The sequence below is a fragment of the Ambystoma mexicanum genome, chromosome 4p, assembly GCF_040938575.1.
Source record: "Ambystoma mexicanum isolate Mex_15411 chromosome 4p, UKY_AmexF1_1, whole genome shotgun sequence".
Classification (NCBI taxonomy): domain Eukaryota; kingdom Metazoa; phylum Chordata; class Amphibia; order Caudata; family Ambystomatidae; genus Ambystoma; species Ambystoma mexicanum.
The window spans coordinates 1,154,556,474-1,154,571,915 of NC_090927.1; the positions used below are offsets into that span (position 1 = coordinate 1,154,556,474).

At 44.6% G+C, this 15,442-nt stretch overlaps 1 protein-coding gene across 2 annotated transcripts in view; it reads right to left on the bottom strand.

Annotated features, from left to right (window-relative positions):
* Positions 1-15,442, bottom strand: part of BCLAF1 (BCL2 associated transcription factor 1) — an 850,362-nt gene that overhangs the window by 676,272 nt on the left and 158,648 nt on the right. For both annotated transcript variants that reach the window (XM_069606756.1, XM_069606757.1), the window contains exon 3: positions 3,569-4,489. In XM_069606756.1, the coding sequence (XP_069462857.1) occupies positions 3,569-4,489 (921 nt within the window). The remainder of the gene's footprint in view (positions 1-3,568; positions 4,490-15,442) is intronic.

The window sequence follows — 15,442 nt, forward strand, 5'->3', positions numbered from 1 at the left end:
AACAAACTGGTAAGGATATTGATTGATTTATGTGGAACTCAGACAATTTTTGGAAGGAAAGAAGGATGAGTGCGAAGTACAACCATATCCTTGTGGAAAGTTAAGAATGTGTGTTCGACAGAGAGGTTGAAGCTCACTTATTCTTCTCGCAGATGTTACCGCAATCAAGAAGGCCACTTTCCAAGAGAGAAACTTGAGCTCAGTACTGGGCATTAGTTCAAATTGCTTGTGAAACAAAGCAGTGATGACCACGCTCAGATCCCCTTTCGGGCGATGAGGCCTGACCAGCGGAAAGAGGTGAAGACCTGAAAAATGCCTCTTGATTACTGGGTTTGCAGAGAAAAAGAGCAACTTTCTGGAAAGGTAAGGGGCAATGGCTGATAGATATGTTCTGCACGATAAGACATGGATGCCAGAGGCTTCAAGGTCCGATATAAAAGACAAGACAGTCAATAGAAGCCTGTTGAGGATCCAGCTGTCTAGCTAGACGCCAATGACAAAAACAAAGCCATTTATTTTTGTACTGAGCCCTCATAGAAGGCTTAGGTGCCGCTTGGATTATGCATCGATTATGCTCCGAAAGGTTAAACTGTGCTAAGGACTTTAACTCAGGTACCAGGCCGCCAGGTTGAATGATTGTGGGTAGGGGTGCCATATCTGGCGATTGCTCTGGTCGGGAATCTTCGGCAACCTGATCGTGTCACATATTGATAGGTGTTGCAGCTCCAAAAACCAGAACCTGGTTTGCCACCAAGTAGCTATGAAGAGGAGAGTGCAGTTGGAGGCACTTCTGAGCTTCCAGAACGACCGATCAATCAACGGCAAAGGCGGAAAGGCATAAGCCTTCATGGTGTCCCAAGGAATCTTGAGGGCATCCCCAGGGAAGATGCTCCGAGACCGTCCCTGGAGGGATAGGGTGGAAGTTTCCTGTTGGTTGAAGTAGCAAAAAGGTCCACATTGGAGAACCCCATTGCTGGAAAAGCCTGACAAGAACATTGTTGTTCATTTCCCACTCGTAATTCGCCATAGATTGGCGACTCGGGGGAAACTGCTGCAACAGTAATCTGTCCCAGAATGTGCATGGCCTGTAGTCAGACATTGCGTTGGACTGCCCAATTCCAAATCTGGATAGCTAGATCCACCAGAGGAGGGGGGATCTGCTGCCCCTCTGCTTGTTGATGTAGAATATGCTACAGAATGGTCTGGGCAAATTCGCACCACTCTGTTGATGATAGAAGGCTACGCTGGGCAGCTTTCAATGCCAGAAAAACTGCCAGGAGTTCTATGTAGTTGATATGCGACAGTATGTCCTGAAGCGTCCACATATCATACACGTCGAGGTGACCCAATGTCGCTCCCCAACCAAAGAGGGAGGAGTCTGTAGTAACCATAACCTGTAGGAAGGGCTCCTGGAAGGAGGTTCCCACTGACAGGTTGGAGGTTGACCACCATTGAAAATCTGCCATCACGGAGGATGGTATCGCAACCATTTTGGAATCCGGGTCCACGGCTTGGGACCAGCAACCCCGAAGCGCTAGCTGTGTGCACCTCATTTTCAGTCTTGCAAGAGGTAGGGCTAGCGGACATGAAGCTATCAGGCCCAGGAGTGTCTGGAACCACCAGGCCGAAATTTGGGCAGAATTCAGGAAAAGGAAAAGGCATGTGGTCGATAAAACCAATATTCTGCCCTCCGTTAGGAATATTCTGGCACAGACCGTATCCCAACGGAAACCTAGAAACATCAGACGATTTCTGCCAGTTCACCAGTGTCAAAAATAGGCCTCTGTACCAGCTGTTGAGAATGTTGGTGTGGAAGAGCTTGTCAAAACGGCTGCCTCAGACTGCGCAGGTTGAACCGCCATTTTGTCACTGCTGAAGTGATCTGCGTCACAGGCTTCAGTGAGGCCATTGTCACTACAGAGGTTGCAGGGGCTTTTATAAATCAGTTTTAGCCCTGTGAGCCGGTACTAGCAGATCTGGAGCGCTTTTGAACCCCTTTGGATTCTGCCGAAGAATTATCCCTCAGTGAGGGAACCTTAGCATGGCCGGTGCTTTAAGACTTAGGGCATTTGCCCTCCATCTTTGCCCCCTCAGAAGGATCGGTACAACCAAAAGACTGTTTGTGGGAAGGCCTAAGGTCACACCCAGTAGCCAGAGCCCATAAATGAGGCACCTTGATCCTGCTGTTTTTAATTATAGACCCTATTTGGGGATACTCAAAGTTAACCTCAATAACTTTAGTCACAGTACAGGAAACCTCAAGACTAGACTCGCTACGTTTAGTCCCAGACTTGGAAACCTCGGGAATAAACCCGGGCATAACAGCCCAGAAACGTTGGGCTTAGTCTTAGCCTAAAGATTATGAACCTCGGATTAAAATCCGGTGTTGACAGCCCCTTGACAGGACGTCTGAGAAAACTCCGGAATCCAGGTTAGATCCCTTTCAGGACACCTCAAGTAGAACCCTGGTACCAGAGCCACTTGGACTCCCCCATGAACAAGAAGACCCCGGCATGGAGTCCCATGGCTGGCGTGCCCTAAAAAGGAAGGAACTTACCGAATGCTTGCTTTTTTCGTTGATGAACTGCTGTAAATGAGGAGGCGGTAGCCGCTGGAACAGCTCCTCCCACCTGACGAGCCTATGCTGAGTGCCCGGACGGAGAGAGAGTTGCAGTAGAAACAAGAGTCCCACCGATGTACCAGGCTCAAGCACTCCAGAGAGAATGGGAATCTGACTTCGAGAAATGACATTCGCACGAACAGGACATGAATTCCAGACGCTCCGGCAAAGACCACCGTGGAACCGGTGCAAGAAGACTAAGGACAAGTGGGAAAACAAAAACCAGAAAATTCCCTACGATGCAAGTGCGTCCGAACCCCGAACGCGGTGAAAAGGACTGAAGGCTGATGCACAGGGCGGAGCTCGGGAAGGCAGGTCGCATGCAGTGGTCCCACATAAAAATAAAAGGACAGAAAGTTATTTTTGATGCTTCAAAAGTGCTCCGGTCCCGTACCGAAGGACGGAATATCCCAAAAGTGTAGCGGTCAGGGAACGGGCGAGTATTAAGGGGGAATGCTTAATAGATACTTCTTACATTAGCAAAGTAGCTTCAAGTCTACATTTTTAGGAATGCAGGAAACCAATCTATCGCATTTGAGTAACAGTATTTAGGGTACTGCATAACTTGCCAAAGAAATTAATTTGGACTATTTAACCAGTAGATTCACTGTCTCAAGTGCCAGATTGATCAGATAATTTTGCCTTAGTCATAAAATGCAGCAGAAATAGCAAGCCCAATAACAATGCTTTGTTGGGGGAGGGACAGTCTTATTAATGCTTTACCCTGAGCACAAGTACAGCAGTATTATTGAATAATAATGCCAATCACACACAAGTACACTTGCAAGGAAAATGCCTGTCCTTAAACAATTTGTGATAGGTGGGTACTCTTGAACATGCAATGAATAAACAAACTAAAAAGAAAACAAATTGTTGTAGATATTAGTGGTTTCTACTTGAGAGCCTGTGCTCAGCAAAATGATTATCGCTGTAGCTTATAATACTCACCGCTTGCCAAGTTTTCCACTTTTCGGGAGCTCCAGTTCACCAGCATGGCTGTCCTCCGATGGTACCGTCTTTGCAGGACTTCTTTTGGAAGGGATGTGGTGCAGGGGACTGTTCTGAGAGGGACTGTAGCGAGCAGAACCATTGTCGATGCTCTCTGGGCTGTGCTGTACAGACTGCGAGTGCAGTGAAGTAGCTTCCTTTGCTGTGCTAAGAATCGGGGTGTCAGAGTCTGAAGAGGTTGAGCTAGATGGCGAAGCGACAGGCGATGGACTGTGTGGTGACCGAGGACTGTTGTCGTATGCTGAGAGGCCCGCCCAAGTTTCACCACATACACCCGATGCTTTACTAAACTCATCCAGGGATTCCGATGGGTCACGTTCAAATGCATCCTTTGTTTCATCAAGTGATTTAGTATTTGTAGGGCTATCGTGCAATGGAGCCTTTCGCAATTTCTTGACTTTCTTTTCACGAGATGCACGTTTTTTTGTTCGAACAGGAGACTTGCTGTATTGGGACGAAGAGCAAGAAGATGAAGATCTGGAAGATCTATAAGAGCGATGAGACCGGCTTCGAGATCTTTGAGAGGAAACAGATCTCCTTTTAGGAGTCCTAGAGCGTGAACGTTCACGCCTGGGGCTGCGAGAAGGTCTTCGGTTCCACATAGGCCTGAATCCTCCACGGTGCATAAATCTACCACCTCCTCCTCCAGGAAAGAAGCCTCTTCTCATCGGTCGGAAGCCATAGGGACGCCTCATGCCTCTGTTGTTTCTGTAATCTCTGTGATAATCTCGATTGTCCCTAAAGTCCCTATTGTCTCGATTATCTCTATTATCTCGATTGTCTCTACTGTCCCTACTGTCCCTACTATACATGCGTTCTCTACTGCGAGATCGTGAATATGTTCTAGATCGAGACCTAGAACTTAAATTAAAAAGAAAAGAAAATTAGTTTTCAATGGTAAAATATTAAAAAGGCATGTTTAAACTTTATAACAATAGAAAATGTATGTTCTTAAACTGGAAGAATACATCTTTAAAAATAAACTTGTATGGTATGGATGCTTCCTTAGTTGTAACTATTTTATTTCCATTTTTAAGCAAAAATAAATATGAGCAGTCAGATTACAGAACTGCATATTACTATTAAGTGATGAAAACAGTACAAATCCTCATTATTGATAAGTTCATATTTGGGGAGATATTAAGGTCATTTTAACATTCACAATTTTGCTTATGCAAGCTTACCCACATTGCCAGCCTAATATTAAAATCAAATATTTATTGCATATGGACTTCCACAGTAAGATTACCTGCATTGGCATAGCAGAAGGTGTTTAAGAGAACATTCAATCACATTACTTCCGATTGAGCACCCCCTCTCCCAGTGGCAATGCCAGAAAGAGCTTCTCTAAGGCTCCAAGGTTCTCTTGTGTCTAGTAAAGAGAAAGGGGCTCTAGCTGGCATTTGAATACAGCGTTTTCCCTTTGTGAGCAGTCAAACTATGAACAAGTGCCAGTCTCTAAAACCATGGCATTTTTATTAGTCTTTATCAAGTTCTGATGTAACAATCTATATATTCCATAAACATCACTTTCTTCAGCCAACTGTATCCTCCTTCCCCCCTTACCTGATAAAAGGTTTCCCACCAGGGGCATAAATTACAAGGCTGTGCACTAATTTCAGTACGGTCGGGTAGATAGTGCCTATTCGTTTGAATATTTGTTATACATTCTGATTCACATTTGCCACATGTAGCATTTTCTACAGTATACAAAAGCTTATATCAGCCACACTGTAAAGTGCAAAAATCTATCCATGTTTCTTTCCTAGGACATCCGTGTTGTCCAATTTCAGGCCCCAAGGGCCAAAATCCTGACGGGTTCTCAGGATATCCCTCATCAATATTCTTGGGTAGAAATGTGCATACATTTAGAATCGTATGCACATTTATCTCATGAATATTAAAGTATATCCTGAAAACAAGTCAAGATTCTGGCCCTCGAGGTCTGGAGTTGGACAACCCTAGGTTCTGCATGTAGGTGTTTATAATTATAACGGTGATGTTATTCCGCCTTTCTTGTCCAAGGAAAAAAATGATAAACCTCTGTTCTACTTGCACTAATTTCAGGGTTGAGGGCATGTGGTTTAGTTACAAGCACTATATGTTCTGCTTGTGAAGCTCTGGCCGGCGTTCTTTGGACATTTTTGACAGATGCAATTTGTTTTTGAAATTACATTGTCCTAATATGCTCAATTACTTTGTTGTATGTCATTCTTCCTTCCAATTATAGTGTCACTGAAGAAACACTATAGTTTAGGTTACATGACACTTTATAAAGGAAAATGAGAAAAATGGTACTCTTAACTTTGACGCAGTTCATGTAAATTTGATTAAATTGGAAAAAATCTGACCAAACCAGGATAGTGATAACACTCGTACGTTTGGTGAACTTCCAAGAACGTGTTTGTGTCCAAAACAATTAGAGTTTTCCAGCCCAAAAACATAAAAAGGCTTTTGAGACAACACACAAATGTCCACTTTGAATTTCAGCATACACAGACAGACATTAACTGGAATTGGTACACACTACAAACAATTCGAATCTTACAAACTATGTTCACAATTTAAAATAAAGTTCTATGATTCAAATCTGCATAATAGGTCCATATTTTGGCACCTTTCTGCATGCGCGTCGGCATGTCGGCAGAGCTTACATCAAAGGTGATATTGTATCCTTTTCCACCTATTGGACACAACTGAGTTCTTGTTCTCAGATTTTATGATCACACAAAATGCATGCTTTGGACCACTTTTATTAGACTAGCTGAAAATAGTCATTCTGTGTAAAGAAATGAAAAAACCTTTACAAAACTCAAACTCTCGGAATCAAGCATTGTGGTTTAAAGTAGTTGAAACAAAACTTTCTTCTATTCTAACCCCATGTAGTCGTTCTTTACAATCATGCTGCCCGATGCTACACAGAACTTCCCTTTAGTGTCCCTTCCCTTTGCTACTGTTAGATAGTCTTTCTCTTGTGCGTTTGTTTGGGTGTGAAGATTTTGGTTTTATGTGACGTTGCCTGGAAAAAAAGTCACCTGGTAGGACTTTTTTCCCCCCAAACCCGAAAATACTTCCCTCAGTATTCTAGAAGGAGTATAATTTTATATATTATAAACCCGCATCATAGAATATTTGGGGAAAGTGTTTGATTTTAATGACAGTGCATTTTTTGGGAAATGTCACCCGCTGGCAGCCATTTCCCAGGAGGCTATCACTGGACACCATGATCTTCAGCGAGAATGTACAATTAGCCACAAAGAGCAGTGCGCTACCTCAGATTACAGTAGTACAAACCTAAAGAATCGACTGCCCTACCAGCAGCAGCGGCGTAGAATATTCATGAACAACCACAGTGCCTTAAAGTAATCGAGTAGGAGCGTGAGCAGGAGCGCATGCAGTGTCTCCCCTTTAGAATTCCAGCAAGATGCGCCGTTCCTGTGCAAGGACCAGGGGAGAGGGGGGAAAACACACTGCGCAGCCACAGTCTTCCACATTAGAATAGTGCACATAAGAAAGAGGAAGGGACCAGAATCATGCTTGAGGAACAAGATAGGGAAATTGCAGGTCGTAGGTCAGAAAGAATGTATGTTCATTCCACAAGATCTTGTCAGCTGCGTCTTCTTGAAGAAACTGAGGGCTCTTTTGTTACACGAGACAAAGTGGAAAATTAAGTTTCTCAAACAAAAATATTATGAAATGGGGTAGAAGCAGATAAAATATTGGCCTGGAGGTTGTGGGAAAAACTGCCTTCTAGAAGGGTAGGTGCGAATCACACACTAGGTGGGGATATTATTTATAAGGACAAGGAAATTGCAGAATCGTATAAGCAATTTTATGAGCTATTGTACTGGTCCAAGTGAAGGTAGGTGAGGTGAAGTGGAGGCTTATTGGTGTATTTCGATTATCCCACAGTTGTCTGTAGATGAGATGGACAGTCTTGAAGTGACAATTACGGTTGAAGCAGTGGTTAATAAAATTAAGTCTAAGAGTGGTAAAGCACCAGGGGACAATGGTTTCTCGGTTCAGTTCTCTAAATGATTTCGCGCCACACTGGTTCAACTCTTTAATGATCATTTGCAGGGAGGTTTACTGCCAGACACAATGTTGGGGGGCCATCATCAGTCATTCCTAAGAAGGAGGAAAGATGGTATGCTTTGTGGGTCTGTGAGGAGGTCAAAGAGGCAATGGAGATAAAAGACGACCCCATTCTAACTCAGACCCAGCCCCCAAAAGGTTAAAAACAGCAGAGCAAAGGAAAACAACATGTCCCATAACCCACCACAAGAAACGGAGCCAAGGTGGGGGAAAAGGACAAAATGAACAAAGAAGCGGTATAGGTACAGCCCAGTCACACGGTATAATGGCCGGTACACACAGAAAAGTACAGGTTGGGATGGACAAAGTGCATGAAACGGGGTGGATGGGGGAAGGAAAACTGGCTGCAGGTGTGGGAAGTGGGCAGGAAAGGCGGGTAGAGGCTGAATGGAGGGGAGGAGCAGCACATGGGTTAAAAGAAGCCCCGGGAAACTCACCAGGTGTATCATTACAGCGGCAGTCCTGGCCGGAGACCACAGAGGAGTGGGAGGAATCCCCAGGTGCCGTACATTGGGCGTACTAGGAGGCTGAAAGAGCGGCATCGCGGAGATCCTTATCAAGAAGCAGACTCTCTGCCAAGAAAGGCTCAAGGAACGGCAGCGCAGAATTACACACCCGAGGCGGATTCACTGACAAGGGAACCCGGGCCGTAAGCCATTTCAAAGGACAGTGCTTCCGTGGGTTTATTTTTTCTGTTTGTTTGTTTTGACATCCCATTTTGGACAGCTGGCGAAGTAACGGAAAGCTAGCGTCCGAGAAGAGGAATTTATGGGAGCTGTTTATGATTCATTCAAAGAGGCGAGAAGCCTAAGAGGACATTCCTACGAACTCTGAATTGATTAACCCTTTACACTGCAAGCCGGCTCAGCCAAAAATAAGCATGTTTTATTTTTTATACTGAGGGGCTGGTGGAAAGGTTAACAGCAATACATCTTAACTTGTTAACCCTGCATCCGACTACAGCCTAATACTTTACAGGGTCTTATCAACCAATATCCCTACTTAATATTGATATTAAAATGTTTGCAAAGATTCTGGGGAATAGGTTAAATAGAATACATCCCCCTAGCGCCCCACCACCCCCTTTGATTTATAGTGATCAGGTGGAATGTATTGATGGCCGCCAGGGATCAGCTAATCTTAGGAAGACTTTGGATTTAATGTACATTGTCGAGCGTATGGGGAGGGAGGGACCCCCGCTTTCTTTATACTTGGAAAATGCCTTTGATAGGGTTGTGAAAATATTTGTAGTTTAAGTGTCCTGTAGATATGCATATTGGCATCGCGCTACGAACCTACTGCCACACTACTGGTGACCACGCTGCTATTTTGTTTTATTTGCCATCTTGTATGCAATGTTCACTTCAGCTCCCTGTTTGTTTTGCCTTTCTCACTCTGAGCGTGGTGGAAGACCGCGGCATGAACCTTCTGTTAATTGCCAGGCAGGAATGCACATTCTGCTTAGCGCTTTGTTCGTCTTACACTCTAGAACTTTGAAGTCTCTGAAGAAGCATCGCTAATCTACAAGTTAGGTACCTGCATGTCTCAACCATGTTTCCCCACTGAACCATTAATTGTAATAATGTGCAGCCGCTATGTGTTCCATTAGAGAAAAACCCTATTCTCAGGCTTTAGAGCAGACTGACCTTAGGCTCTAGGAGCAATACAGATAAGCTGTACAGCAAATGTTACCTTGTACCAGGGAACACAATATGCCCCCACGCACCGTTTTGCACTTTCCCTGCTAGGAGGACGGGGAAAATGCAGACTCGTTGCTGTACTAACATTACCTACGTGGAAAGGTCATGAACACTATGGACTGTCACATGAAGGGGCTGGTCAAGTGTTTCAAATGAGATTCTGTTTAGTATATATGTATTTCAATTTGATTGTTCGGGGCTCTCTACCGCCACAGTGTCTGTACGCATGCATTGTGGGGCGCTGAGACCCCAGTCCGGGCTGAAATAAATGATATTGTGAAACCTCGTGACTTGCTATATCCATTTCTTTGTAGTAAGCCTCATTTTAGTGGTGTTTCAGGGTGTAGTGGGGTTTTATGGAGCAAGTATTGGAAAGGCATGGAGTCAAGTTACAGAACTGGGTGGCTTTGATGTACAGAAATCCAAAGGCCTCATTAAAGTGTTCTGAGTGAGGGTTTCACACTTTCTGGGGGTAAAAAACAGGGGTGTCCGCTGTCTGTTGCTTCGCACTTGTAATCAAGTCACTAGCAATAGCCATTAGAGGAAACCCGAATGATCAGGGCATTGTTTGTGGGAGTTGAAGCTCTCTTTTTGCGGAAGACATCTTTGTTTATTTGGCCGATTCGAGAGACTCCTTTACTGAGCTTATGGGAGTGGTTGAGAGGTATGGCTGACTTGAAGGCCTAAAGAATTACCAAGCCAAATCCAGTTTATTTTTTTTGGGAGACTGAGGAAGGTAAAGAAGAGAGGCCTAGTGATATTAATGGTATTTTGGTGGTGAACTCTGTATTTCGTTATTTGGGAATCGAGATTCCTGTGGACCTTACCCACTTGTTCACTTTAAAATATGCTACCCTGCTGCAAACTGTTTAGGCAGATCTTTGACGTTGGTCTAAATTATCACTATCCTGGTTTGGTCAGATGACTGTCAAGATGAACATCCCAACTCATTTTCTTTTTACTTTTTCCATAGTTCCCACGCCTCTTTCGAGGGCTTTTTATAAGGAGCTGAACTGTATTGTTTACAATTGTGTGTGGCAGGTTAAGAAGGACCATATTAATAGGGCCACGTTGATGTTCCCGCAAGGATTATGGAGGCTGTGAAAGGCAGCCCAGAGAAGGGTATTGCTGAACATGGGAGAGATTACCTGGGAAATTATTGGACTTTTCTGGAGGATTGGGTGGTTCAACCTAGAAAAGTGAGATTTCATGTGGTCCTCTGCAAGGGTGGTCCCTGAGGGGGCACGTAATATCCCAGTTGTGGGGGCCCTGTGGGCACTGTGGAAGGAGGGGACGTCCAATATGATGCTTTCTATATGGCCCTCTCCCCTTAGTTCACTGTGGGGTCCCCCTCTGGAGATTGGCAAAATGGATTTGCAGAGGATTGGTCCAATGGTGGTCTGGAAAGAGCATTCTACCTGCTCGAGGGAGGTAGGTTTAAGGACTTTGATGCGGTTAGGTCCATGTTGGGGTCTTCTGCTTTTTCAATTTTTGATTATTTGCAGCTGATGGGACACCTTACAAACCAGAGATGGAAAGTGAATTTGGGTAGAGATATTACCCCCCTTTGAAAGTGTTTGACACCTGTGTGGGAAGGAAGTGTATGGTTTCTAAAATGTATAGAGCTCTGATAACCAGTAAAACACTGTTGCAACAACGGTTTAAAAGGGGTTCTGGGAATCAGCAGTGGGTGGGATTTTTCCTGATGCATTGTGGGAGAAGATATTTAAAGTCGTGTTTCATGGGAATCTCGCAACACATGAGATGGAGCACAACTTTAAGGTCCTCCTGGGGTGGAATAGGGATCCATTTACACTTACTAAGAGGTTTCCTGGCTCATGGTTGAAGTGTTATAGGGGGGTGGTCACAGTGGTACGCGATTCCGTATGTGGTGGACGGGTCCCGTTATCCAGACCTTACGGGCGGAACTTTTTGAGTTGGACCAAGGACCTCACAGGTGTCCCACTGAAGAGTTGGTTTTGTTAGGCATCCCTGACCCCCACCAAGCGATTTTGAGGGGTATCAACTTCCAAGGATGTAGGAGGCACTTTTAAGAGTAAGCAGGCTGGCTGTTGCCAAGAAATGGAAATATAAAGTGGCACACGATAAAGAAGATTAGTTGTTAAAGGTGTGGGACGCGTACCTTATTGGAGAAGCTTACGTATATGTTGTATAACTTGTCGACGGTTGAGGAATGTGCTGCACTTACAGAGAGCACTGGGACAACAGGAGGCGAGTTTTCCAGGTTCGAAGGGCTGTGTTTAAAACATGTGAAGTAATGGGAAAACTGATTTAGTGCTTGACCACAGGATTTGGAAGAAATTCTAAGAGGTAGAAAGTTACGCACTGCCAACCTTCTCTTTGATAGTGGTGCAGGGAAGGTGTGGAGAAACCATGTATTTAATTTGAGTGGAGGGTTTGTGGGTTACAAAATGACTCGGTGATGAGTATTTTGGGATGGCCATCTTTTTCTTTTCCTTTAAGGATTTCAAGTTGTAAAGGATGTTATGCGGTTCGAGAGATGCATTTTATTTTCCCTTTTTCTGACAGTTTTTATATGTTGGTGTAATTCAATGTCTATTGTTAATACAAAGAAATGTACATTTTGTTTTAAAAAAAGTTACACAAATATTAAAAAACCCAACTCACTATGACAGAAATTCCCTACCTAGCAAAAGTAAAATCCTTCCATCTGAATCCTAAGTAGCTAACTGGCCTATAATTTTTTCAAAATCCCTAAATCAAAAGAAAAGGGAGGCTTGTTCACCAGCCTCCGTATGGACTTCTGGCTGGCTCAATTGTAGTTGACTTGTTCTCAGTCTTACATTTCTGGTAGATTATCTTCACTATTTATGCATCCAAATCCTTATGCAGAAACTATCTTCTATAAGGGTTTCCCTATCCCTCTAATGAGGAAACCGTTTCTTATTTGTAAGTGCTCCAATCCCTCCAGCACTATTTGAAAATATACTTTTATTCTTTCCCAACTTCGTAGCGTTCGGACTTCCCAAGATTCATTAGGTCTGTGGTAAAATGTATATTGAAAAATGAGAATTTAATTTTAGGGTTCCTGCCCTGTCGAATAACACTCACTGTGATGTATGCACTATGCAGTCTGTGTTGTAGAGTATACTGCTTCCTTGTACTCTTATCTCATCATGCGACCGCTGTCTGTGCCCCCTTAACACTCTTGGCGGTGACTCACTTTAATATACAGTTTCTGTTCACTTTCCCCACTGTTATTTAGTGAGGGCTGTGTGCCCATCTCATAACTTAGTTTGCTTTTTTTGTCTATTCCAGCCTTGTGTTACATTGTTCGAATCCCTTTTCTCTATGGATCAGAGGGGAAAGGTACCAGTGACGTTCTCTTAACTGTTCGTAGGATTGGTGGCTATTCCAGCCTTTCAGTAAATGCTTGTATTCTTTGCTCTCTGGTTCAATGGAGCCGTGGGCCCGTTATATTTGCTCTGGGTTTTGTACCTGCATCGTTTTCTGTGCTCCTGGAAACCCACTGTCATGCATCTCATTCGCCTAAACAGGTCTGTAATGTCGTCTATCCCCGCTGATGCCTCTCGTGGCGGGAAAGACGCTTGTCAACAGGAGCTCGGACTCCTCTTTGCTCTCAATGTTGGTTGCTGGGCACCAGGCCTACTACTGGTTCTCAGTGGTTACGCCACCCGGGGAAGACAGTTGTCTTTCCATGCTCTGTCTCGCCTTGACTGGAGTCTCTTGCTCAGACAAGGCAACCGCCACGTCCAGCTTCCAACTAGCAAGTTTCTCGCTCAGGTCTTCATTTCGGGATCTGCGGCTCGACGTAGCTCTGCCCCTCTAGGACATAGGTGCTTTGGGGGTTGGGGGGGGTTGCATCTACATAGCACTAGCTCTTTTCCCACCGTGGGAGTTCCCACTCCATTCAAAGGACGCTTGCGTCTTATACACTTCATTAGAATGAATGAAATGATGCAAGTCTTCCATGATTCTGGCACTCAGTCGAGGTTCACCACTACCTGAAGCGAATAGGGTCACAGAAGGATCTTTGTGATTTTCAGTTGTAACAGGGAATGCAACAGTTTTTCCGACATCCATATATACAGAACGGGTAGTTTTCACTGGAGTTCCATACTGGAATGGGAGTTCTTGTCCCCAACAGGGGAGTCACTCCCAGTGCGGTCCCACTTGCCCAGACCCCAAGCGAGGGTCTTGTGTAGCAGGCCCACCTCCCTAGCCTCAAAGCTTCTACCTTTGGGTTTATCAAATATGTTGCTCCTTATTAACACTAGTATTGGTCAGACTCTTTAATGATATCCTGAAGGGGGGATCCCTACCACACACAATGTGGGGTGGGGGGGGGGGGCATTACTGTCAAACCCAAGGAGGGAAAAAGACAACACACAATGTTCATCATACCGGCCTACATCGCTCAACACAGACGTAAAAATGTTTGCAACGGACTTGGGAAATAGAATGGATAGGGTCCTACCCCCTTTCATTCATGGGCATCAAGTTGGGTTCATCGGGATGACAGGGCTAAAATAATCTTAGAAAGACACTGGATTTGATACATAAGGTCAAACAAACTGAGAACACTGCTGTATGCTTTCCCTAGATTCAGAGAAGGCGTTTGAAAGCACGCAATGGTGATTTATGGTTGCTCCGTTAGAAAGATATGGGTTTCGTATGAAGTTTTAGGGATGGGTAGCATCATATGGGAGACCCACGGTTTGGGTGCGTTAGACAGAATTATTTTTGTTTGCAGCAAACTAACCGCATTTCATCTGGTCGGAGCCCAATTTAAACGCACATGCATTTTTCTTTGTCCCCCAACTCCAATTTTAAGGAAGTGGGGGACACCCTGGCACCTACAAAACTGCAAAATATCAAACATCGGGAGCGGGAGGCACCTCCGCAACCCCTACTCTCTGGGGTTGGTATTTTGCAAAATATGCAGGCAAATTGCCAAGAAGGCACAATCACCCATACAAAAAACAAATTGGTCATTAGGTCAAATAGGCTAATAACAGATCTACAGCTAGAATTATGGTTAATTGAGCCCTATCTCAAACCTTTGCACTTGCAATGGCCACAAGAGAGGGCTGCTCTTTGTCCTGTTGCTTTATGCCTTGGTGATAAGAGTTGGAAATTGACGACACAATTTGGCAGTGGACTTTGCCAGCCCTCATTTTATTCCATCTTGATTCCTGCTGACTTCCATATGGAACAGCTCATTCCTCTGCAATCAATTGCTTTGACTGCCTGGGAGCTCTGTGCTCGGCGAGAGGACCCTGTTGAGCCATTAAAATCTTGCTTCCAGCGCGAATGCGTGCGTGCGCAAGTGTGAAGTGAGCTGGAAAGGGAGGACACAGTTTGGTGGGTTGGGACATTGTGGTAGTCGCTATCTTGGGGGCTACTATATTGCACCTCCTTGAGCCGCCTGGTCCGCATCTACTGTCGGACCTTATTTTTCTTACCAAGATCCCTCTCCCCTCTTTCCATCACTGTTAACGCTGAAGCATCAAACCTCCTGGCTCTTCCTATCACGCTTGCTAAAACGTGTGACTTTACCCTTACCTGGCACTATGGCTGTTCAAGTGGCCTCGATTGCCGTCTTGGAGGAGGTAGCTGAAGAAGGCTTGATGGCGGGGGCCATTGCAGCGCCAATTGATATTCCTGTTAACAATACTCGACGTACAAAACGTTCCTGCCCGCAACAGACTTTAAAGTTGTCAAAAAGCTTATTGACCGATTTAAAAATGACTTCATTCTATCTGGCATGTATCAAGGATCACAACGGTAATGCTGCCTCTGCTCGAACTTTGTCTGTGGATCTGGCCCTCAAGCTCTCCGCCCAACTGCAGTGCCTTGGTACTAAAACTATGTAACAAATAGCAAGGTAATTTACCCTGCCCTCAGTGAAGACTACTGCCAACTTTTACCACCATGTCGGAGCTTTCTTAATTTGGTAAAAATACTCCCTTAAGTGAGGAGCGTCCTGTGACACCTCCTCAACTTGACATTATCC